The 16,615-nt window shown below is 38.9% G+C and overlaps 1 protein-coding gene across 2 annotated transcripts in view; it reads right to left on the bottom strand.

Annotated features, from left to right (window-relative positions):
- Positions 1-6,420: 6,420 nt before the first annotated feature.
- aplp1 (amyloid beta (A4) precursor-like protein 1) overlaps positions 6,421-16,615 on the bottom strand; it is a 32,598-nt gene continuing 22,403 nt past the window's right edge. The window contains exons 4-17 of one of the 2 annotated variants that reach the window (XM_030749032.1): positions 15,886-15,998; positions 15,323-15,516; positions 14,919-15,232; positions 12,993-13,120; positions 12,222-12,296; positions 11,964-12,122; positions 11,675-11,803; positions 11,018-11,117; positions 10,733-10,900; positions 10,580-10,603; positions 10,421-10,479; positions 10,222-10,284; positions 9,972-10,115; positions 6,421-9,251 (exon numbers count right to left, since the gene is read on the bottom strand). In XM_030749032.1, coding sequence (XP_030604892.1) covers positions 9,153-9,251; positions 9,972-10,115; positions 10,222-10,284; positions 10,421-10,479; positions 10,580-10,603; positions 10,733-10,900; positions 11,018-11,117; positions 11,675-11,803; positions 11,964-12,122; positions 12,222-12,296; positions 12,993-13,120; positions 14,919-15,232; positions 15,323-15,516; positions 15,886-15,998 — 1,769 coding nt within the window. In that variant the 3' untranslated portion in view covers positions 6,421-9,152. Of the gene's footprint in view, positions 9,255-9,971; positions 10,116-10,221; positions 10,285-10,420; positions 10,480-10,579; positions 10,604-10,732; positions 10,901-11,017; positions 11,118-11,674; positions 11,804-11,963; positions 12,123-12,221; positions 12,297-12,992; positions 13,121-14,918; positions 15,233-15,322; positions 15,517-15,885; positions 15,999-16,615 lie in introns of both variants that reach the window. The other variant, XM_030749031.1, reaches the window with a different exon arrangement.

Genomic DNA, 16,615 nt, shown 5'->3' on the forward strand with positions numbered 1-16,615 from the left:
GGCACAGGTTATACTGTGGGACAGGGTGGTTTCCTCTTTTGTCTGTTCAGTCCCTCCTCTTCAAGTTAACGCTCTCTCATTGGTGCACTGATTACAGTGCTAAAAGGCTTGCTTTTGTGATTAAAGATTGGGACTTTCTGCTAAGTAAAACAATCTTTGTTAAATTTTGTTTTGTTAAAACCATTGAGGATGTTTTAATAATCATTTCTGCTTTCTTTGTACAGGCATTATGTAGGTGTTGTTGTTACATGCAAAACACACACCAAACCAAATTAACAATGAAAAGTGTGTATTTTCTGAAAATGAGAGAGAAAAATTAGGACAGTGGTTGAATGGTGTTGTTGCACACCTGTATATGCTGTATATAATTTCCTCCCCTCCACCTTCTTTTGCTGGTCACTACATTAATAGGCTGTTTTGTGCTGAGACAAAAACCACTTCAAAGACAACGATCTGTGACAGGAAGCATAGAGACCAAAGCCCAGTGGTACTGATATGTAGAGCCGAGCTTCACTGAAAGCTGCAAACTCGAAATAGAAATATCTGCTCTGGCCTTTCGATATGTCAGATGTTGGCGTGACAATCTGTAAAAATAGGCCAACTGTAGAACGCTGGTCATTTTATCAGCCTGTGATAATTGACTGTGTTGTGTCTTTTAATGGTTTATTTTCCCAGATTCCTAAATTAGCTGTAATTATCAACCTAGTTATTGGGTTTTCTTCTAAACTTCCTGTTCAGATGAATTTTTTGATGCACATAGTTCTTTCTTTAAATTTCTTTATTCAACTTGATGTCATTTAAGAGTAATGTGAAAATTTTAAAACATATGCGGTTGCACCATCTTCTTTAAGAGCTCTTGTTATACAAATCTGTTTAGAAACTGGGGAGATTCAAGGGTGATTCACTTCAGCTCTCATGTTAACGTCCTTAAATTGTTCCTGAACAGTATTTTCTGTGTGCTGAAGGAACTGCCACAGTATTATATAATTTAATGCTCTTTGGTTTACCAGTAGAATACACCATTATAATAAAACAACCAATGCTATTTATTTCACATAGTGGCTCGATCACCTATGAGACACACACACACACAGACACAAAATCAGAAGCAGAGTAAGAAAGAGACGGTGGTAAGGTGACATAGGATCATGATTAATGGTGTCATGATTTGCACAGAAGTAAGATACAATGAAACCATATCGGCTAAAAACTGAAACAAAAACTATATACAACACGGAGCTAGCATGTTGTGTAGTTTTCATGTCAGCAGCTGGGATGGTAGCACATAAACTGAAATTAGAGAGCAAATGTTAGTATTTCTGAGGCAGTCTGGCGGACCGTACAGCATGTAAGCCAGCGTCATGTATGTATAAACTTGTGTCATATTGCATCGTGGAAGTCCTATGAAGTAACATCTAGTTTGGATCAAGAAGCAGAAATATTAAGAGTATGATGTAATGTGGTAAAATGTAATTGTCTGTGATCAATTGTGCATGAATTAATACTGATGGTAGGTTTACATAGTAAAATAATTTGTTTGCTTAATTGAGTAATGCTTACTAAAATGTATTGTGCATCCTCGATGTTTACGATGTGCAGAGACAAGCATTTTACACTTTACACCATCTTCCAATGCAAAGTTTTTATGTATCAGAATATAATATAAAATAATCTGGTCCTTACCGTGTTCTAAAATGATTTAAATGCAACCTCATATGAACAACTACATGACATATTTCACAGTGTCATTATTTATTTAACTAAAACTAAGCCAAAATGCAAATTTTGAATTCCAGGGTAAGTAGCAACCAGATGCCATTCATCAAATTCACTTGATTAATAGATCGTCAGCAATTTAATGCACCTCTATTAAAACAGAGGTTTTGGCAGTTTGCTGGTCTGGAGTTTTCAGGTGTGTATTTACACAATGCCAGTAAAGAAAGATATCAGCAATGATCTTAGAAAAGCAACTGTTGCAGCCTATCAAGCTGTGAAGGGTTATAAGACCATTTCCAATTTTTCCAACCATTTGAAGTCCATTATTCTAGCCCATTATTCGACAATAAGAAAATTATTTGCAAATACAAACCTTTCAAGACAGTTACCAGTCTTTCTGGGACAACGCATTACACGTGGATATCCTGGTAAATTCATGCCAAAGTCAGATCTTGCATTGCTCCTGGTAAAACCCAAGAGCTACATCTGTGACTCTACAGGCCTATATTAGCATGTTAAATATTAAAATTCTTCACAGGAGCTTTTAAAAATTGTCTTCAAAAATGAACATGGCAGCATGACTTAAAGTCTGCATACTGGCATCTGAACTTCTCTGCATACTAAAGTATTCTAGAGTCAAATGCGAGGCCACGTGTGTCCGACAGCTAAAACTTAGCTGAAATTAGGTCATGCAATAGGACAATGATCCTGATAGCAGTAACAAATCTACAACAGAATGGTTGAAAAAGAAAAGAATCAAGGTGTTGTAGCCCAGTCAAAAACCAGACCTCAATGTGGTTGAAATAGCGGGACCTTAAGAAAGCTGTGGATAAACACCCCCCCCCCGTCTTCTTCAAGTTCCTGTTGTGTTCCACAGGTTATTGAATCATGGGGTGTAATTTTTTTTGACTCACTGCTTCTGAATTTTGGTTGCGATGATGAAATGATGGTGTAAAATCTCTTGTGCTCTTGTTCATCTGAAGTTGCATTTCCCAAATTTTAAGACTTACTTAGAACCAGATTTTTTTTTAACGTCCTGAGGCGTAAACCTTTGAACTCAGAGTGCACTTTCTTTTTCAACATTTAAATGCTGTATTCACTGGCCTTCAGTCTTCTGCTTGGTGCATAGTTTTGCTAATTTCTTCATATCTCATTATGCTGGTACCATCTGTTGGAGCAATGGTAGGCATTTGCAAGGCCTTTCTGGCCTGTATGTATTCATACGCACGCACGCACACACGCACAAACATCACAGGCAAGGGAAGGGCCCATTTTGCTGAAAAACAGCTCCATAGCACCACTTGAGGTTAAAAACCTCAGCAGGAAACCTTTTTTTCTGTATTTTCTTTACATTCAGGAAGTTGCTCTTGGATGCTCTACGTAATTTTGCGCTCAGTAAACCTGACAAGTTATAATAAAACATAAACACGAGAATACTTACATTTTACTATCACCTCATTATAACTTTATGGATTTCATATTTATAGTCACACCTTCAGAGCCAGTCTGTGCTGACTAAATGCAGAATGAATTGTTTACTTACCTCATCAAATGAAATTATTTAGAAACACGTGTAGCTTATGCTGAAAATTTTTTCCCACTGTGCACTGTGCTGTGCAGAAATCACCTTTATCTCATATGAGCCACATAAAGCTGCTTTGATATAACTTTTTCAACTTAAGTCTCTTAGTGGAATCATGTCAATTTCTCTGCTGTAAAATTAAAACATAGCAAATCATACTGACAAAATTTCATGCTCCCTTGTTGTGCAAGGCTCTTCAGTCACATGGAAAACCATTCTTCCTGCACTTGTTTTTTTCTTGCTATATCTAGCTGTCATGAGTGATATAAACTGACATAATAACAACTTCTTATATGTTACAATATAAACCTCTTAATGTGTTGCATGGTATACTATATTTTGGTTTGTGGTGAGTAGTTTGTTTTAAGCAGTGATAACATCTTGCACAAGAACCTTTCTCTGCAAGGTTTCTGTTTGCATATCAAGAAAAAAGAGATAAGAGTAGCATATAAAAAAAGCAACACTTGACGTTCAGCAATATGTCATTTTTAAAAAGTGACCTTTCTTCTTCAAGTATACATGCATGATCATGCAAATCTTAAAGAATCTAAAATAAAGTTTGGCACATTTTTCCACACAGTTTTCCTGTGGCATCATATGAATGTGAACGTTTCCTGTGTCGTGAGTACAGCATGCAAACGGCTTTTCCCAGTAATTTTCAAGAGCTCGTCATTCACGTAGAACTTCATTCTACATTTATAGTACCGAAGATTACGTGGTAGTCCTCATACATGCTTCTCACCTATATGATGAAGGGACATGCATAAAGTGCGAAGCACGAGGTGGTTTCCTGTCATGACTGTGATCACAGGTTTGACAAGTTGAAGCATTAAGAAGGGAAAAACTCGAAACTGTCATTATGTGCACTTTTATATATATATATATATATATATATATATATATATATATATTTTTTTTTTTTTTTTTTTTTTTTTTTTTTTCCCAGTTACTATTGCATTTCTGCTATCCATTGGATTCCTGTGTGTAATATACAATATCTGATGATTCCTGAGAACTTAATCATGTATGTGTCTGCTGCATGAATATTTACAAGGAAAGGTCCTGACATTTTGGGGCTATTGTTCATACCCTTGTCTGTGCAGTTGTCATCAAGTGTTGCTCAAACCACTGGACAGTCTGATCTCATCGATTCCTCTCACTGAAATTAGCAATATACCAGTACTTAAATGTCATCTAGCACTATATAGGAAGGAAAAAGCCAGCACTGTTGCAAAGGGCTTCACCTACCAGTAATCTCAAGACTATCAGGCCCCCCTAACACCCCACTCCTCAACACCTGCTATCCCCTCACTGTCAGTTGAACAATCACCATCAGACACTTTACACATCATCAAAGCTGACTCACCAAGGTGTCTAACTGTGTGGGGTACTTGTGCTCATATGCACAAGTGTGTCCATCACCCACATGTCATATGATGAAAATGACATTTATCTTTTTATTTGGTCAACTGTGCATTTCATGCAGTAACATCTTTGATCCACCTACAAAGGCTTTTAACCTCGGCATTTTAAGGAGTTTCATGTTGTTGTTTTATTGAATGAATCAAAGTGTTACTGAACTAAACAAAAAGTACACTCAGAATGCAACTTGTTTAAAGTCTGGGTTAATATGAGTTGTCGTACATTACCACAGTGGCGGTATGTGAGCAGTTGACTTCAGAGGAACCACTACCAGGATGAGTTATGCGTGTTGGAAGCATCAATGGCAAACTGTCACTGTACAGCCACAGAACGTTTTCACAGTAATCTGGGTAAGCAGGACTACCCGTCAGTGTTGTGGTTTGGAAGAAGTGAACCTGTGCAGAGACAGGGGCTGGGGCTTGACACTTCTTTGTAATTTGTGGGTGAAGGAAATGTGAGACCTGCCTACGCTGGTGACTGTCAGGTGAATAGCTACTTGAGAACTGTGTCAAGGCAAGTTTAAAATTAATAAAAAAAAAAAAAAAAGCAGGCATGAAAAAAATACACATAACACAGTTACAGTATAGCATTACTCACTGCACGGCATTCAGCTCAAAGGAAAATACCCATAAGCTACTAACAATGTTGTAAAGAACAGGTAATCAGATGAATTGTATGTCTCTGGGGCTGGATGGCTGTTTCAGAACTGTAATGCAAATGAAATGTTTGAGTTCTGACACACGCATGTGATTTCTAGCTGAGCTGAACTGTATTTGCTGAAATATGTTTTGTTTTTAGAGGTTAAAGAAGTGATGCTATCATTGTAGCTTTTCCTGACAAAGGAAGTGAACTGCAATTTTGGCTTCACAGAACTGACAGTGTGGCTTAAGGAGTCACTGAAACTCCATACTGAAAGCTGAGAGAAAACCTTATCTTAACCTTGGTTAAGATTTTTATCATGCAGAAAGTTTTACTACTAAATATTACATCAATGTGTAGCACACAAATGAGCAGATCCATCACAGCTGCTGCCATATCACATCACTAGTTTAAGATAAACAGACATCTCACGAATGAAGCATACAGTTAAATAGCAAAACAATGTGAACTGAGATTACTTTAAGTTTCTCTTTCCCAAGAAAACTGAGGCAGTAGTAGGAAAAACAAATTTTCCAGTGTGGGTTAGCCAGATTTCCCCCCGTTAACTGTGGCTTTTACATCATAGGGTGAATTGCACAAGCTACATCATGATCAATATTCAATATTCGTGTTGGCTCTTTGAGGTTGATGACAATGAATTTCCCTTTATGTGATTGTAGTATAGATCAGTGATGTCTAACTCACTGTGCCACATTTGAGCTTGTGTGCAGGATCAGAAAAAAGCCACACAAAAAAAAAGCCTCTGTTTTAGTTTGAGATATGCAAACAGATGATGAACAGCCACACTACAAGGAAATATAAATATAGATAACCAAAGAAATGTATCAGCCCCTTACTTCAGTGTGGTGAGGTATGGACATTAGCTATAGTGTGATTTATTGTTAGAGACAGTAAAAGAAATGTAAAAAAAATGTATCAAAAATGTACATTTTTCTTCAACTTTTACCATTTTCTGTTGGCCATCTGTTTCTCACCCCTCCTCTACACTGTACAGAAAGAGAAAAGTTCATGTAAGAACCTTTTAAAAAGCACAGACAATATTTTATGGGTCACTCATTTTTATTAGTCTATTAATTAGCGTCACCAGTTTCAATTTGTCAGATTGCTTGCAGTACAGTTACACAGAAAAACATGTCGCCAAATTCAATGATCTGTCTGATTATTTATGGAGCATGTCTTTGGTTAAAACTCTTAATGAAAATGAAGAACAGCTCTCTGAATATTACTATCACCACCCCTAAGATTCTGCAGTGTAATTGAATTCAGACAGACAGGATAAATGTCTAACATTTAGCAACCAGTACACAAACGGAGCAGTTTGGTTCATCTTGTGCTTAGTGCCACTCCTTGTCAATTAGGCAGAGGCAATGTGTCTGTCTGTGTTTCACATTTACGAATGTTACAAACTTGTTAGTGTTCCTTATACAGGCTTCTAAAATTACACGCGAGAAGCACGACCCTTGATCCAAATGATTATTACATATAAATAAAAAATACAGAATAATTACATCCAAAACACAGCATTGTAAAAGGCAATAATGCAGCAATTAAAATTTCAATAACATTGTTTATATTCCATTGGGAAGTAAGGTGGGGGGAGAGACCAACAAAGAAGTCTAGAATTTGACAGAGGACATAAGTACAAATGTGATTTGAGTAACTACAGTATACACCATTCTAAGTCTGCTAAATGCTGGTAGGAAACCTTCAGTGGTTTGGGAAACACAGGCAAGCTTATTCTCATCTATGGTTTCAGTAGTATCATTACACGATCAACTGACTTAAACTGTGAACATACAATGTTTTCATTCACTAAGGTAGCTGTACAAATTATACAGGGGCTATGACTTCTCTTCACCTGTCATAACACGACTGCAACCTGCAATGAATGCACCTAACAACAAGAAACAGAAGGTTGAATAGATCCAGTAGTTGAAACTCTGCTTATTTCCGAACAAACTTTACAAACAAATCTAATGTTTGTTAAAATGAACAAAAGCTGCTTTTCTTTCTTACTTTCTTTTTTTTTTTTTTCCTTTTTACAGTAAATGTATAACCAAAAAAACAAAAAATAAAGTGTAACCTGATTTTGGAACTGATTATCTGTATAATATAGCATATAGTTAAAGACTGATGAATCAAAAGCAACATCCTTGACCTTTATAACCCAGATAATCTGACATAATGTTGCTAAATGAAATCAAACTGATACACTAAGCACTTAACAATTAATCAGAAAGGAGGGGGGCAGTCCCTTTTTATTGTACCTATATGATGTACTATGTTGATCATAAATATGACAAACTACAATGAATCATTCAGTGAGAAAGCTTTTTATGAATACAGCATCTGCAGAATACTAACGTTCAATGCTGTTGTGTTCAAAGATGTTAAACAGTACGACTATGATGCCTGACGTGGGGTCAGTTTTTCAGAGTTACGACACACACTGACACATTACTATAGCTGTGCCCTCTTTACACTCCGCTGCTCTGCGCGGTACGATACATCTAACCGTTCAGCTTCTCCGCTCTAATTCAAACCTGCCAAAAAAGATGTGAAGATGAACGGGTTGCTACACAAAGTGATGAGAAGGGCATCAGGCATGTAGTCTGTTGGAGGTGCTGAAGTTAACTACTCCTACTAAGGTTTACTAAGGGAATGATGCAGTACTGAAAAGAAGATGGAGTCTCAACATCTACCTTAAATACATTCAGAAAGTAGTTGCTGTGTCGTTGTCTTGTGCTGGTTTTTACAACAGTCCGTTTTCAATCAGCCATGTTAGGAAAATGTTTCTCCTTCTCATAACAGCACAATGTACTATTTTTATGTATTATTCCATTACATCAATGCAAATTAATCATAGAAATGTCTACATCTAGCAGTATGTACTTCTTACGTTATTTACAGTGTCCATTTTGAACTGTGACATTTCCGACTTTTCAAAAGCAATGACGGGAACAACACAAATTAATACAGCAGCATCATACACCAAGTTGTCATGCTTTCATCAAAATAACAGACTTCTGATTATTCGGTTTTACAGTTCTTTAGATAGGAGAAAAAATAAAACAAACTCATTCACGGACTAAATAAGCTAAAGGAAATATTTGGTGTTCTTTTTTTTCTCCTTTGTTTGTACCACTTGCACATAGTTCTGTATCGATTAGTGTGGCCTTTTAGGATTTCAGTGTTTTAAATCAAAGCCTTTAATGTCTCACACATTCAAAGTTAACGCCTCCCCATGGAGGTATGTTTAGTTTCATATATTTTTATCATTAACTTTTACTTAAACTGGGAATTCTGCCAGGTTTGAACTCGACTGTCACTCACACTCATCTACACAGATAACATCACATCTAACTGTGGTACAATTTGAACAGAGACACTACTACTGAAAATAAATACTATAAAGCATTATGCACCATTCAAATTCAGTTTCTCATGAGGAGCAGTAGGTCAAGTCATGCCACGGGGATGAGGTGAATGTTTTTGGGATTATGAAATGTTGTGACACTGCTAATGCAAAGAACAATCCTCAGACTCTAAGCCGAAGGAGTATTAGATTACAATAGGTGATAAATCTGATGATAGGTTGCTGTTGTTGGTCATTTACAATGGGTTTGGGATGTACCCCCGTACTTATTCAGTTACTTTATATTTGCAACATATCATAAATCCAACAAAGGGAGTGCAGCTAGGATACCACTGTTAGGAAGAGTTGAGGGACAGAACATGTGGTCAGGCATGACTTGCTGGCTGCCCCAGTGCTTCAGTTCATCTGCTCAAAGAATTTGTAGGTGGGGTTTTCGTAGCCATGGTTTTGCATTTTGTTGAGCTGTCGTTCTTCTGGTGTGAGCATCGGGTCGACCTGCTGCGAGACACACAAGAGCCTGAGTCATAACGCTCTAAAGAAAAAGTCAGAAGCAAGCTTGCATCATGAACTGAGATATAACTAAACTGCTTGCTAGACATGACAGGAAAGCAGGATGATGTCGAAGTTATGGATGGATTCAACACAGAGTCCACGCTTGGAAACTCCCAAAACCTACTTTGATAATACTGATGATAGAACACAGTCTGTAGTCAAAGCTTATCTATACTTGGTAAAAGCTGGGATGTCTGGACATCTTAACAAGTACATGAGGTTATAGTCAGCAAAAGAAAGTGAGTTTTGTTTCACATTGGCTGCAGCTTAAATTTGCAAATGAATCTGCAATTCTGAGGTTACATGCATTAGAAACATGAATAAGCAGGCAAGCAGGGGCAGGAAGACATTTAACGAAGCACTGTATGACAGGAAGGATACTGTTTGAGGTCTAGCCCAGATTCTGAACTTAAAAAAAAAAAAAAATCTAAACTTGATAATAATCATCATTTTAAAGTAACAGTACAGTTAATTACTTTATTGGTGAGAGTTAAATAGATAGAATTACTCTCATTTCTGTAGCTGAAGCCAGTCAGCAGTTAGAGTGTCTAATACTCAGTAATGTTCAATCCATACAAAAGGCAAAGTGTAAACTATGAAATGCAAAAACAGACATGTTCTTTTAGGACTTCACTTAAATTAATGGTCTAGCTGGGGTCGTACCTCAACGATGCCATGGCTGATAGTGCCGTATGGCTTCCTGCGCACCAGCAGCAGGCTTATTACCATCACCATTGCGATAGCCACAGCTACCACCAGCAGGCCCACCATGGCTCCACGGTTAAACGTCTCCAAAGCATCAGGCTGCTGTGGAAAGAGATCAATATGTCAGATTACACAAAAGGCAAAGAAAAACTGGTCTACTACTTTCTTTATTTTTATATCAAATGAATTATAACGCGTATACACTTACCAGTTCATCTCTAGCAATCTCATTAGGCTTGACCGCCTGCTTGAGCTCTGCAGAGGTGTTGATCTGAGAGCAACAAGGGTGAGCAAAATATAGGGTCACAGAAAATACTGCATACACATGTGACACACACATGACATACAGCTATACTTGAGCAAATATTAAGAGCCTTTTAGACTGGCTAAAATGACCATAACCTTACCTTTTCCTCATATTCATAAGTTGGGCCTCTCTCAGATGTAGTGTAATCATATTCATCATCTACAGACAAAAGGGCAGTAACATGTTTAGATAAGAGAAACATAACAATTCATGTAAAGGGGGAAATTCAATGCTATAACAATATTAAATCCTATCTCACCTTTCTTATTATTTGACTGCAGATCTATGGAGAAAATCAGGGGGAAAGCGTTATTAACCAGAGCAACCCCATGAGAAGTAGTTTGTCTATTTTTTACATCACTCCATGATTACAAATTTGCTAAAGTGTGTATGATTAACAGGGGATGTGTACCAGTGCGAGGGGGATAGGGCCTGTTCTGGAAGGCTCTCTCCTCTTCCTCTTCATCATCCTTCTCCTCTTCGCTCTCAGCAGGCAGAAGCTCCTCAGTTGTGCGAGTCTCAGAGAAGGAGGTGGTCATCAGCTCACTGATGTCACCTCGTTCTGCTCTGACCAGCTCCTCTGCAAATGAGACATGAAGTCATCAATACAAATACCAATACCAAAGCATTAAAAAAAACAACAAAATAGAACAGAAGCCACAGATGTGAAAATCTCGGTAACAGCGGTGTAGCTTACGAATGTCACTGTGCAGTTCCTCAGCCAATGTAGGATCCTTGTACAGCAGAGCAAGACTCTGGTTCATTCTCTCCTCAATCACATGAAGATGTGTGTACACCTGCAGGAAATACAAATGGATTCAAGAAATGACCAATAGAGCTCAAACTACAAGTCACAATGGGCTGATACTAGCCTATAATGTATTACCTCAATTTTGTCATCTTATTACTTTCAATCTCACAATATTACATTTTCAATCCAAATTACTACTGATATTACCCCTGTGTGTTTTGTTTTTTATCACGTTACCATATTGTTCCCAAAATACCAGTATGCTATTACTAAACCTTTTTGCTCCATATAACTTTATAACTTAATTATTACCTGTTTATTTTCAAATTATAGCCCTGCTCTAACTATGTTATTACTGAGCTACCAGCTTTTAAGTCCTGTGTGTAAAACATCTTTTGAAGTCAGAAAAGACTGGCCTTGATTATATTATAATGAATGGAGGACGTGTAGCTGCATCACATCTTTGAGTTCTGTAGGGCCTACTAAGTCTTCAGCACACAATGTTTTCTGTGCTCAGCAGAAAGGAGCCTCACATGTCCAAAGCACAGGTGTGTGAGATAAGCACTTTCAAACCAAATACCTCACAAGCTCTCAGACACACACCTGGAATTTCATCTGCTCAGCCTTCTGGGGGTCAACGGCCACAATATGCTGGTAATGCCTCAGTGTGTGTCTGCGGTCCTTCTGCTCTGCAGCCATGTAGCGCTTCAATGCCTGCAGCACATGCTCTGGCTAGAAGACACAATTTAAGGGGAGACAGAGTGAGGAAAGGCCAGAAAATGGGATGAAGGCGCCTCCCTGCCAGTTATCAGTATATATATAGCATCTACAAGAGGTCTGGGATTGTTTAACTGTATCTTCTCTCCTCCTCTATATTCCAGGGTAGACTTACCTGAGGGGGCTCGGACTGTACAGCAGTCAGGTAGTTCTCCAGGGCCAGGCGACGGTTGTTGTTGAGAATAGCCTCAACTCGGGCAAGATGAGTCTCCACAAGCCTCTGTCTCTCTCCAGCAACTTGCTCCTCCAGTGTCTGGAGCACAGACTGGAAATGCTGGCAGAGAAAAAAATGATACAACGATGAGTACCATAAGCTTTCATTTTATCTGGGATTCTGTAAGTCAGTAAAGCAGATTGATGCATGTCTGCTTACCTCGTTCAGGTCCTGTCGCTCTGACTTTGGCAGATTTTTCGACTGGTTATCTGCCTCTGCCCATTCCTTCATGATCTGAGGGATTCAAACACACAAAATGTGTCCTTGTGACATGTGAAAGAGATAGACTTCTTAGAATACTCAACTGGCAGGACTTGCAGATACAGCTATCTGGTTTAATAACTTTTTTTTTCTTTATTTGAGGGGGGTAGTTAGGCATCAGTTCAACAATATGGTCTGACTGCATTCATTACAAAGACAACACTGCACTGGTGGTATGGTACGCAATACCACAGATGAAACCCAAATCAAAAAGACAATCTTGAATCTGTATGACAGCTGCCTCATTAAAATAGCCCCACAGTTATTTTCTTCTTTAACCTGTGCTTTGTCAAGAAATGTCAGAAAACAATTCAAAAATCTTGCTATAATTCCTCAAGGAACATCCTACTTGGAATTGGCACTTTAATGCCAAAGTGCAATACACATTCACTACTGCATAGTAGATTCTATTGAAATAAATAGGGGATTCCACATCACATGATTAAGTCATACATCCAGCCCTAGTATTTAAGAAACGTCTTTCATTATCAGCTCTCCTGAATGCAGGCAGAACATGAGCAGGCCATTTGTCCTGCCATTTGCAGAATTAGATTAGAGGACAAGAGCGATGGATGAGCAAATCTCATCCCAGATTAATGAATAACCTGTCAAAAGTGTGACCTGGCAGCCAAGACGCCATTAGCCTGCTCTTAGCCCTGTGAAATGTACCTCATTGATGCGCTTCATCCTGCGTTCCTCCAGGTCTGTTTTGGCACGAAGGAAGTTGGCATGCTCAGTGTCATCTACTGGCTTCTCAAAATAAACATCGACACCATCTGTGGGCCGAGCTGTAGTCACTAGATGGGAAAGACAGGAAACAGGTTGGTACTGTCACATAGGTTGCAAGAGCCACAGAGAAATTATCCAGCAATTAAAAAGGGTCAGGACAGGCCATGAAGTGACAGCAATCAGAAAGAAGCAAAATAACGTTTAAAAGACTGGGAAAAAAACTGTTTGAGGATAAGTTAAACCTAATTCCTTATGTCTTTGTGATTTTTGTTAAGCTAAATCGGCAAACTGCTAGGAAGCCCACAGTATGTGACCTCATTTTGGTTAGACCGGAAACATTGCACCATATCCTCTAATGAAATTAAAATATTATATATAATGTTAGGATTCATATTTTAAGAATTAATATGTAATAATAAGCACATTTAAGACATATAATTTAACTAATTTTTGAAAAAAGGTGTTTCCTTTATTTTAAATGAATAGAAAGTAAAAGAAAAACAGCAAAATAATGTATAAATATACAGTTAGTAGTTATAGTTTCATTTTTACTTGCATAGTTTAACCCCCAAACCACATAAATATTAATGTAGTTCCATTATACCTCACATGTTCTTTTCTTTTTAAAAATTTATAAAATAAAATAAAATAAAGTAAAAATGACAACAGGGGAACCACCACCCCAGCCTGCCAATCTGGTGGCACAGCCCCAGACCTCCATACAATGTTGCAGAGACGTGTCAGCCAGGACAGCCCTATAATATCCAGAGCCTTCAGGAATCAGGACAAATCTCATCCACCCCAGGGGCCCCGCCACCAAGCAGTTGTTTAACAGCATCTGTGGGTGGGTGTGTTGGACTCCACCTGGGCTGCCTTTGTCACCGATTCTATTTATAGTTTTTATGGAGAGAATACCAAGGCGTAGCCAGTTGGTGGAGTGACTCCACTATGCTGGCCTCAGGATTTAATTTCTGATTTTTGCAGACAAAGTGGTTCTTTTGGCTTCATCAGGTGGTAACCTCCAGCTTACACTGGAGCGGTTTGAGTGTGAAGTGGCAGGAATAAGAATCAGTACCTCCAAGACCATGGAGTGCTGACTCTAGGTCTGGGATGAGTTACTAACCCAGGTGGAGGAGTTTAAGTATCTCGGGGTCTTGTTCATGAGTGAGGGGAAAGTGGAGCTTGAGACTGACAGATGGATCGGTACTGCACTGTACCGATCTGTTGTGGTGAACAGAGAGCTGAGCGTAAAAGTGAAGCTGTTGATTTACTGGTCAGTCCACATTCCTACCCTCACCTATGGTCATGAGTCTTGGGTAGTGACTGAAAGAATGAGTTTAATAAGTTTCCTTCATTGCTATAATTTGTGTATTTTAAATCAACTTGTATAAAATCTGCCTTTGTAGTTTAAAAAAATAGGACTATGTATATTATTTCTTTATTCTAAGCCTGTATTCCAGGAACCCCAGTTTGTGGTCCTTATGTTAAATATACTGATACGATGAGGGTTAAAGAAGCTTTGAGCAAAAATAAGTCTCTGAACACCACTATAATACCACCCAAAACAAATCCAACTGAAAAAGATTAACCAGTTGTGGTTTTCCTTTATTTACATACAATGAGTAGTATCATTATTTGTGGCCCTTAAATCTAGTATGAAGTGGTCAATTGCTCCATTTACTGTGCACGCTAGTATGAACACTGCTGAGAGCTCGCTGTGTTATGCACCAGACTGACGTGACACACACACACATAAACACGCGAACACACTCATTTCGTGAACTGAACTGAACTACAAAAAAGTAGGTAACAACAGTACTATAAACCCTGAGCGGGACATGAGCAAAAACAGTTAGGAACACTTACAGCTGTCTCCCTTCATCAGAGGAGAAGAGGTGGTGGGTTTTTGGCTTTTCTCATAGTAAAAGGAATCCAAGTAGTCTGATGTTTGGTAGGGACCTGAGTCAATAGGGTATTCATACTCCTCTGGATCCTTCACAGCCATTTCCTCCTCTTCTTCCTCCTCTTCTGCCTCCTCCTCCTCAATTTCCTCCTCCTGTTCTTCCTCCTCCTCCTCCTCCTCCTCGTCTTCTACCACCTCCTCATCTTCAACTTCCAAATCAGCAATATCAACATCTGTTTCAGGAGAGGGGCTTGGAGTGGGTGCTGTCACTTTGGTTCTGTGTGGAAAATGGGTGACTATTAATATTTCACACAAACCACAGTGCCATCTTACTACACGCCTGCGTGGTCAAGCTGAATCATCTTACACAGAGTTGAGTTTTCCACTCGTCTGGATTGCAAGTGTCTGAGGAGCAGCAGGGTCGTCTCTTTCTTCTGTCTCTCCTTTATCATTAGAACTCCCGCGGCCGGGGCAGCACACGTATTCAACGCCCCGGTAATGTTTCCCACATGGCAACAACAACCCATAGCTGTGGAGCTCCAGATTGTCTGTTGTGCAATCCTGATAAAGAAAAGTCAAATTGAGAGTGTAATTAGTTGTAAGTAACTTACACAGTGTTTCTACATATAGAAAAACAAAGTTCTGAATTTCTATTCTGGGAACAAGAAGTTAACAGGCGGTATTATGAGGGCGTGTGGCACCTCTCTGCCAGAAAATCATCTCTGGTGGGAGTTTTGATGACATCATAGACGATACACCACATGTCTGGTCTGCTATTACAGTCAGAGCTAGCTGTTTTGGAGTTTTAAAATGTGCGCTGGGTGAGCAATTACAAAATTTGCCATTCACATAAAATATACCCAGCTGCTTTCAAATGGCTGATGACCTTTTTAAAATTTGTCTAAAAGTTGACACTAATCTGGTTCTCACCTCCTTAGCAATGTAGTGCCAGTACCCGTAACTCTCACAGACATCCATCTGCTCCTTGTGGAGAAAACGGCATCGGTCGGGCACCAACAAGGGTTCACTCACGTACTCGCCCTCTGCAGCGCCAGTGGAGAAATGGTGGCGTCAGTGTATGACAATTACAAGCAGCAGGAGTTTAATAACAGTTAAGATTACTTGACTTTACTTGAAACGACTTATAAAATATGGACAGGCTATAGCAGACAGTGAATGCAAAAGTGTAATCAAAGTTTAGGGACTCCATTCAATAAAAAAATAATAATAAAAAAGAACGCAAAGATATAATTATGCAAGCACGAGCAGCTGCACTTCCACGCCTACATTTTCACCGCAGACCTCAAACGTACGCAGTGAGCACACATTAACTTCTGTGTCGAACTGATTAAACTTGTGTGTGGAATCATCACTGGTGATGAGAACGTGGCCTCCGTCTATGACACAGTGACCAAACAGCAATTTTCAGGTGAAGAGTGCACAGTTTCCAAGCCCAAAGGAGGCACATTAGGTCAGAAGCCCAACCAGACCCATGGTCTTACTGGAAGTGGTCAGAATAAGACTTCCTTTGGAGTGATCCAGAGAAGATGACCTGAGATCAGCTATGTTTTTTGTGTGTGTGTGTCTGTGTGAGTCCCAGGAACCTCACAATAGCACCTTGGATGAGGGAACACAAGAAGTGCTTTGGATAGATTACATA

The sequence above is a fragment of the Archocentrus centrarchus genome, chromosome 16 (assembly GCF_007364275.1).
Source record: "Archocentrus centrarchus isolate MPI-CPG fArcCen1 chromosome 16, fArcCen1, whole genome shotgun sequence".
Classification (NCBI taxonomy): domain Eukaryota; kingdom Metazoa; phylum Chordata; class Actinopteri; order Cichliformes; family Cichlidae; genus Archocentrus; species Archocentrus centrarchus.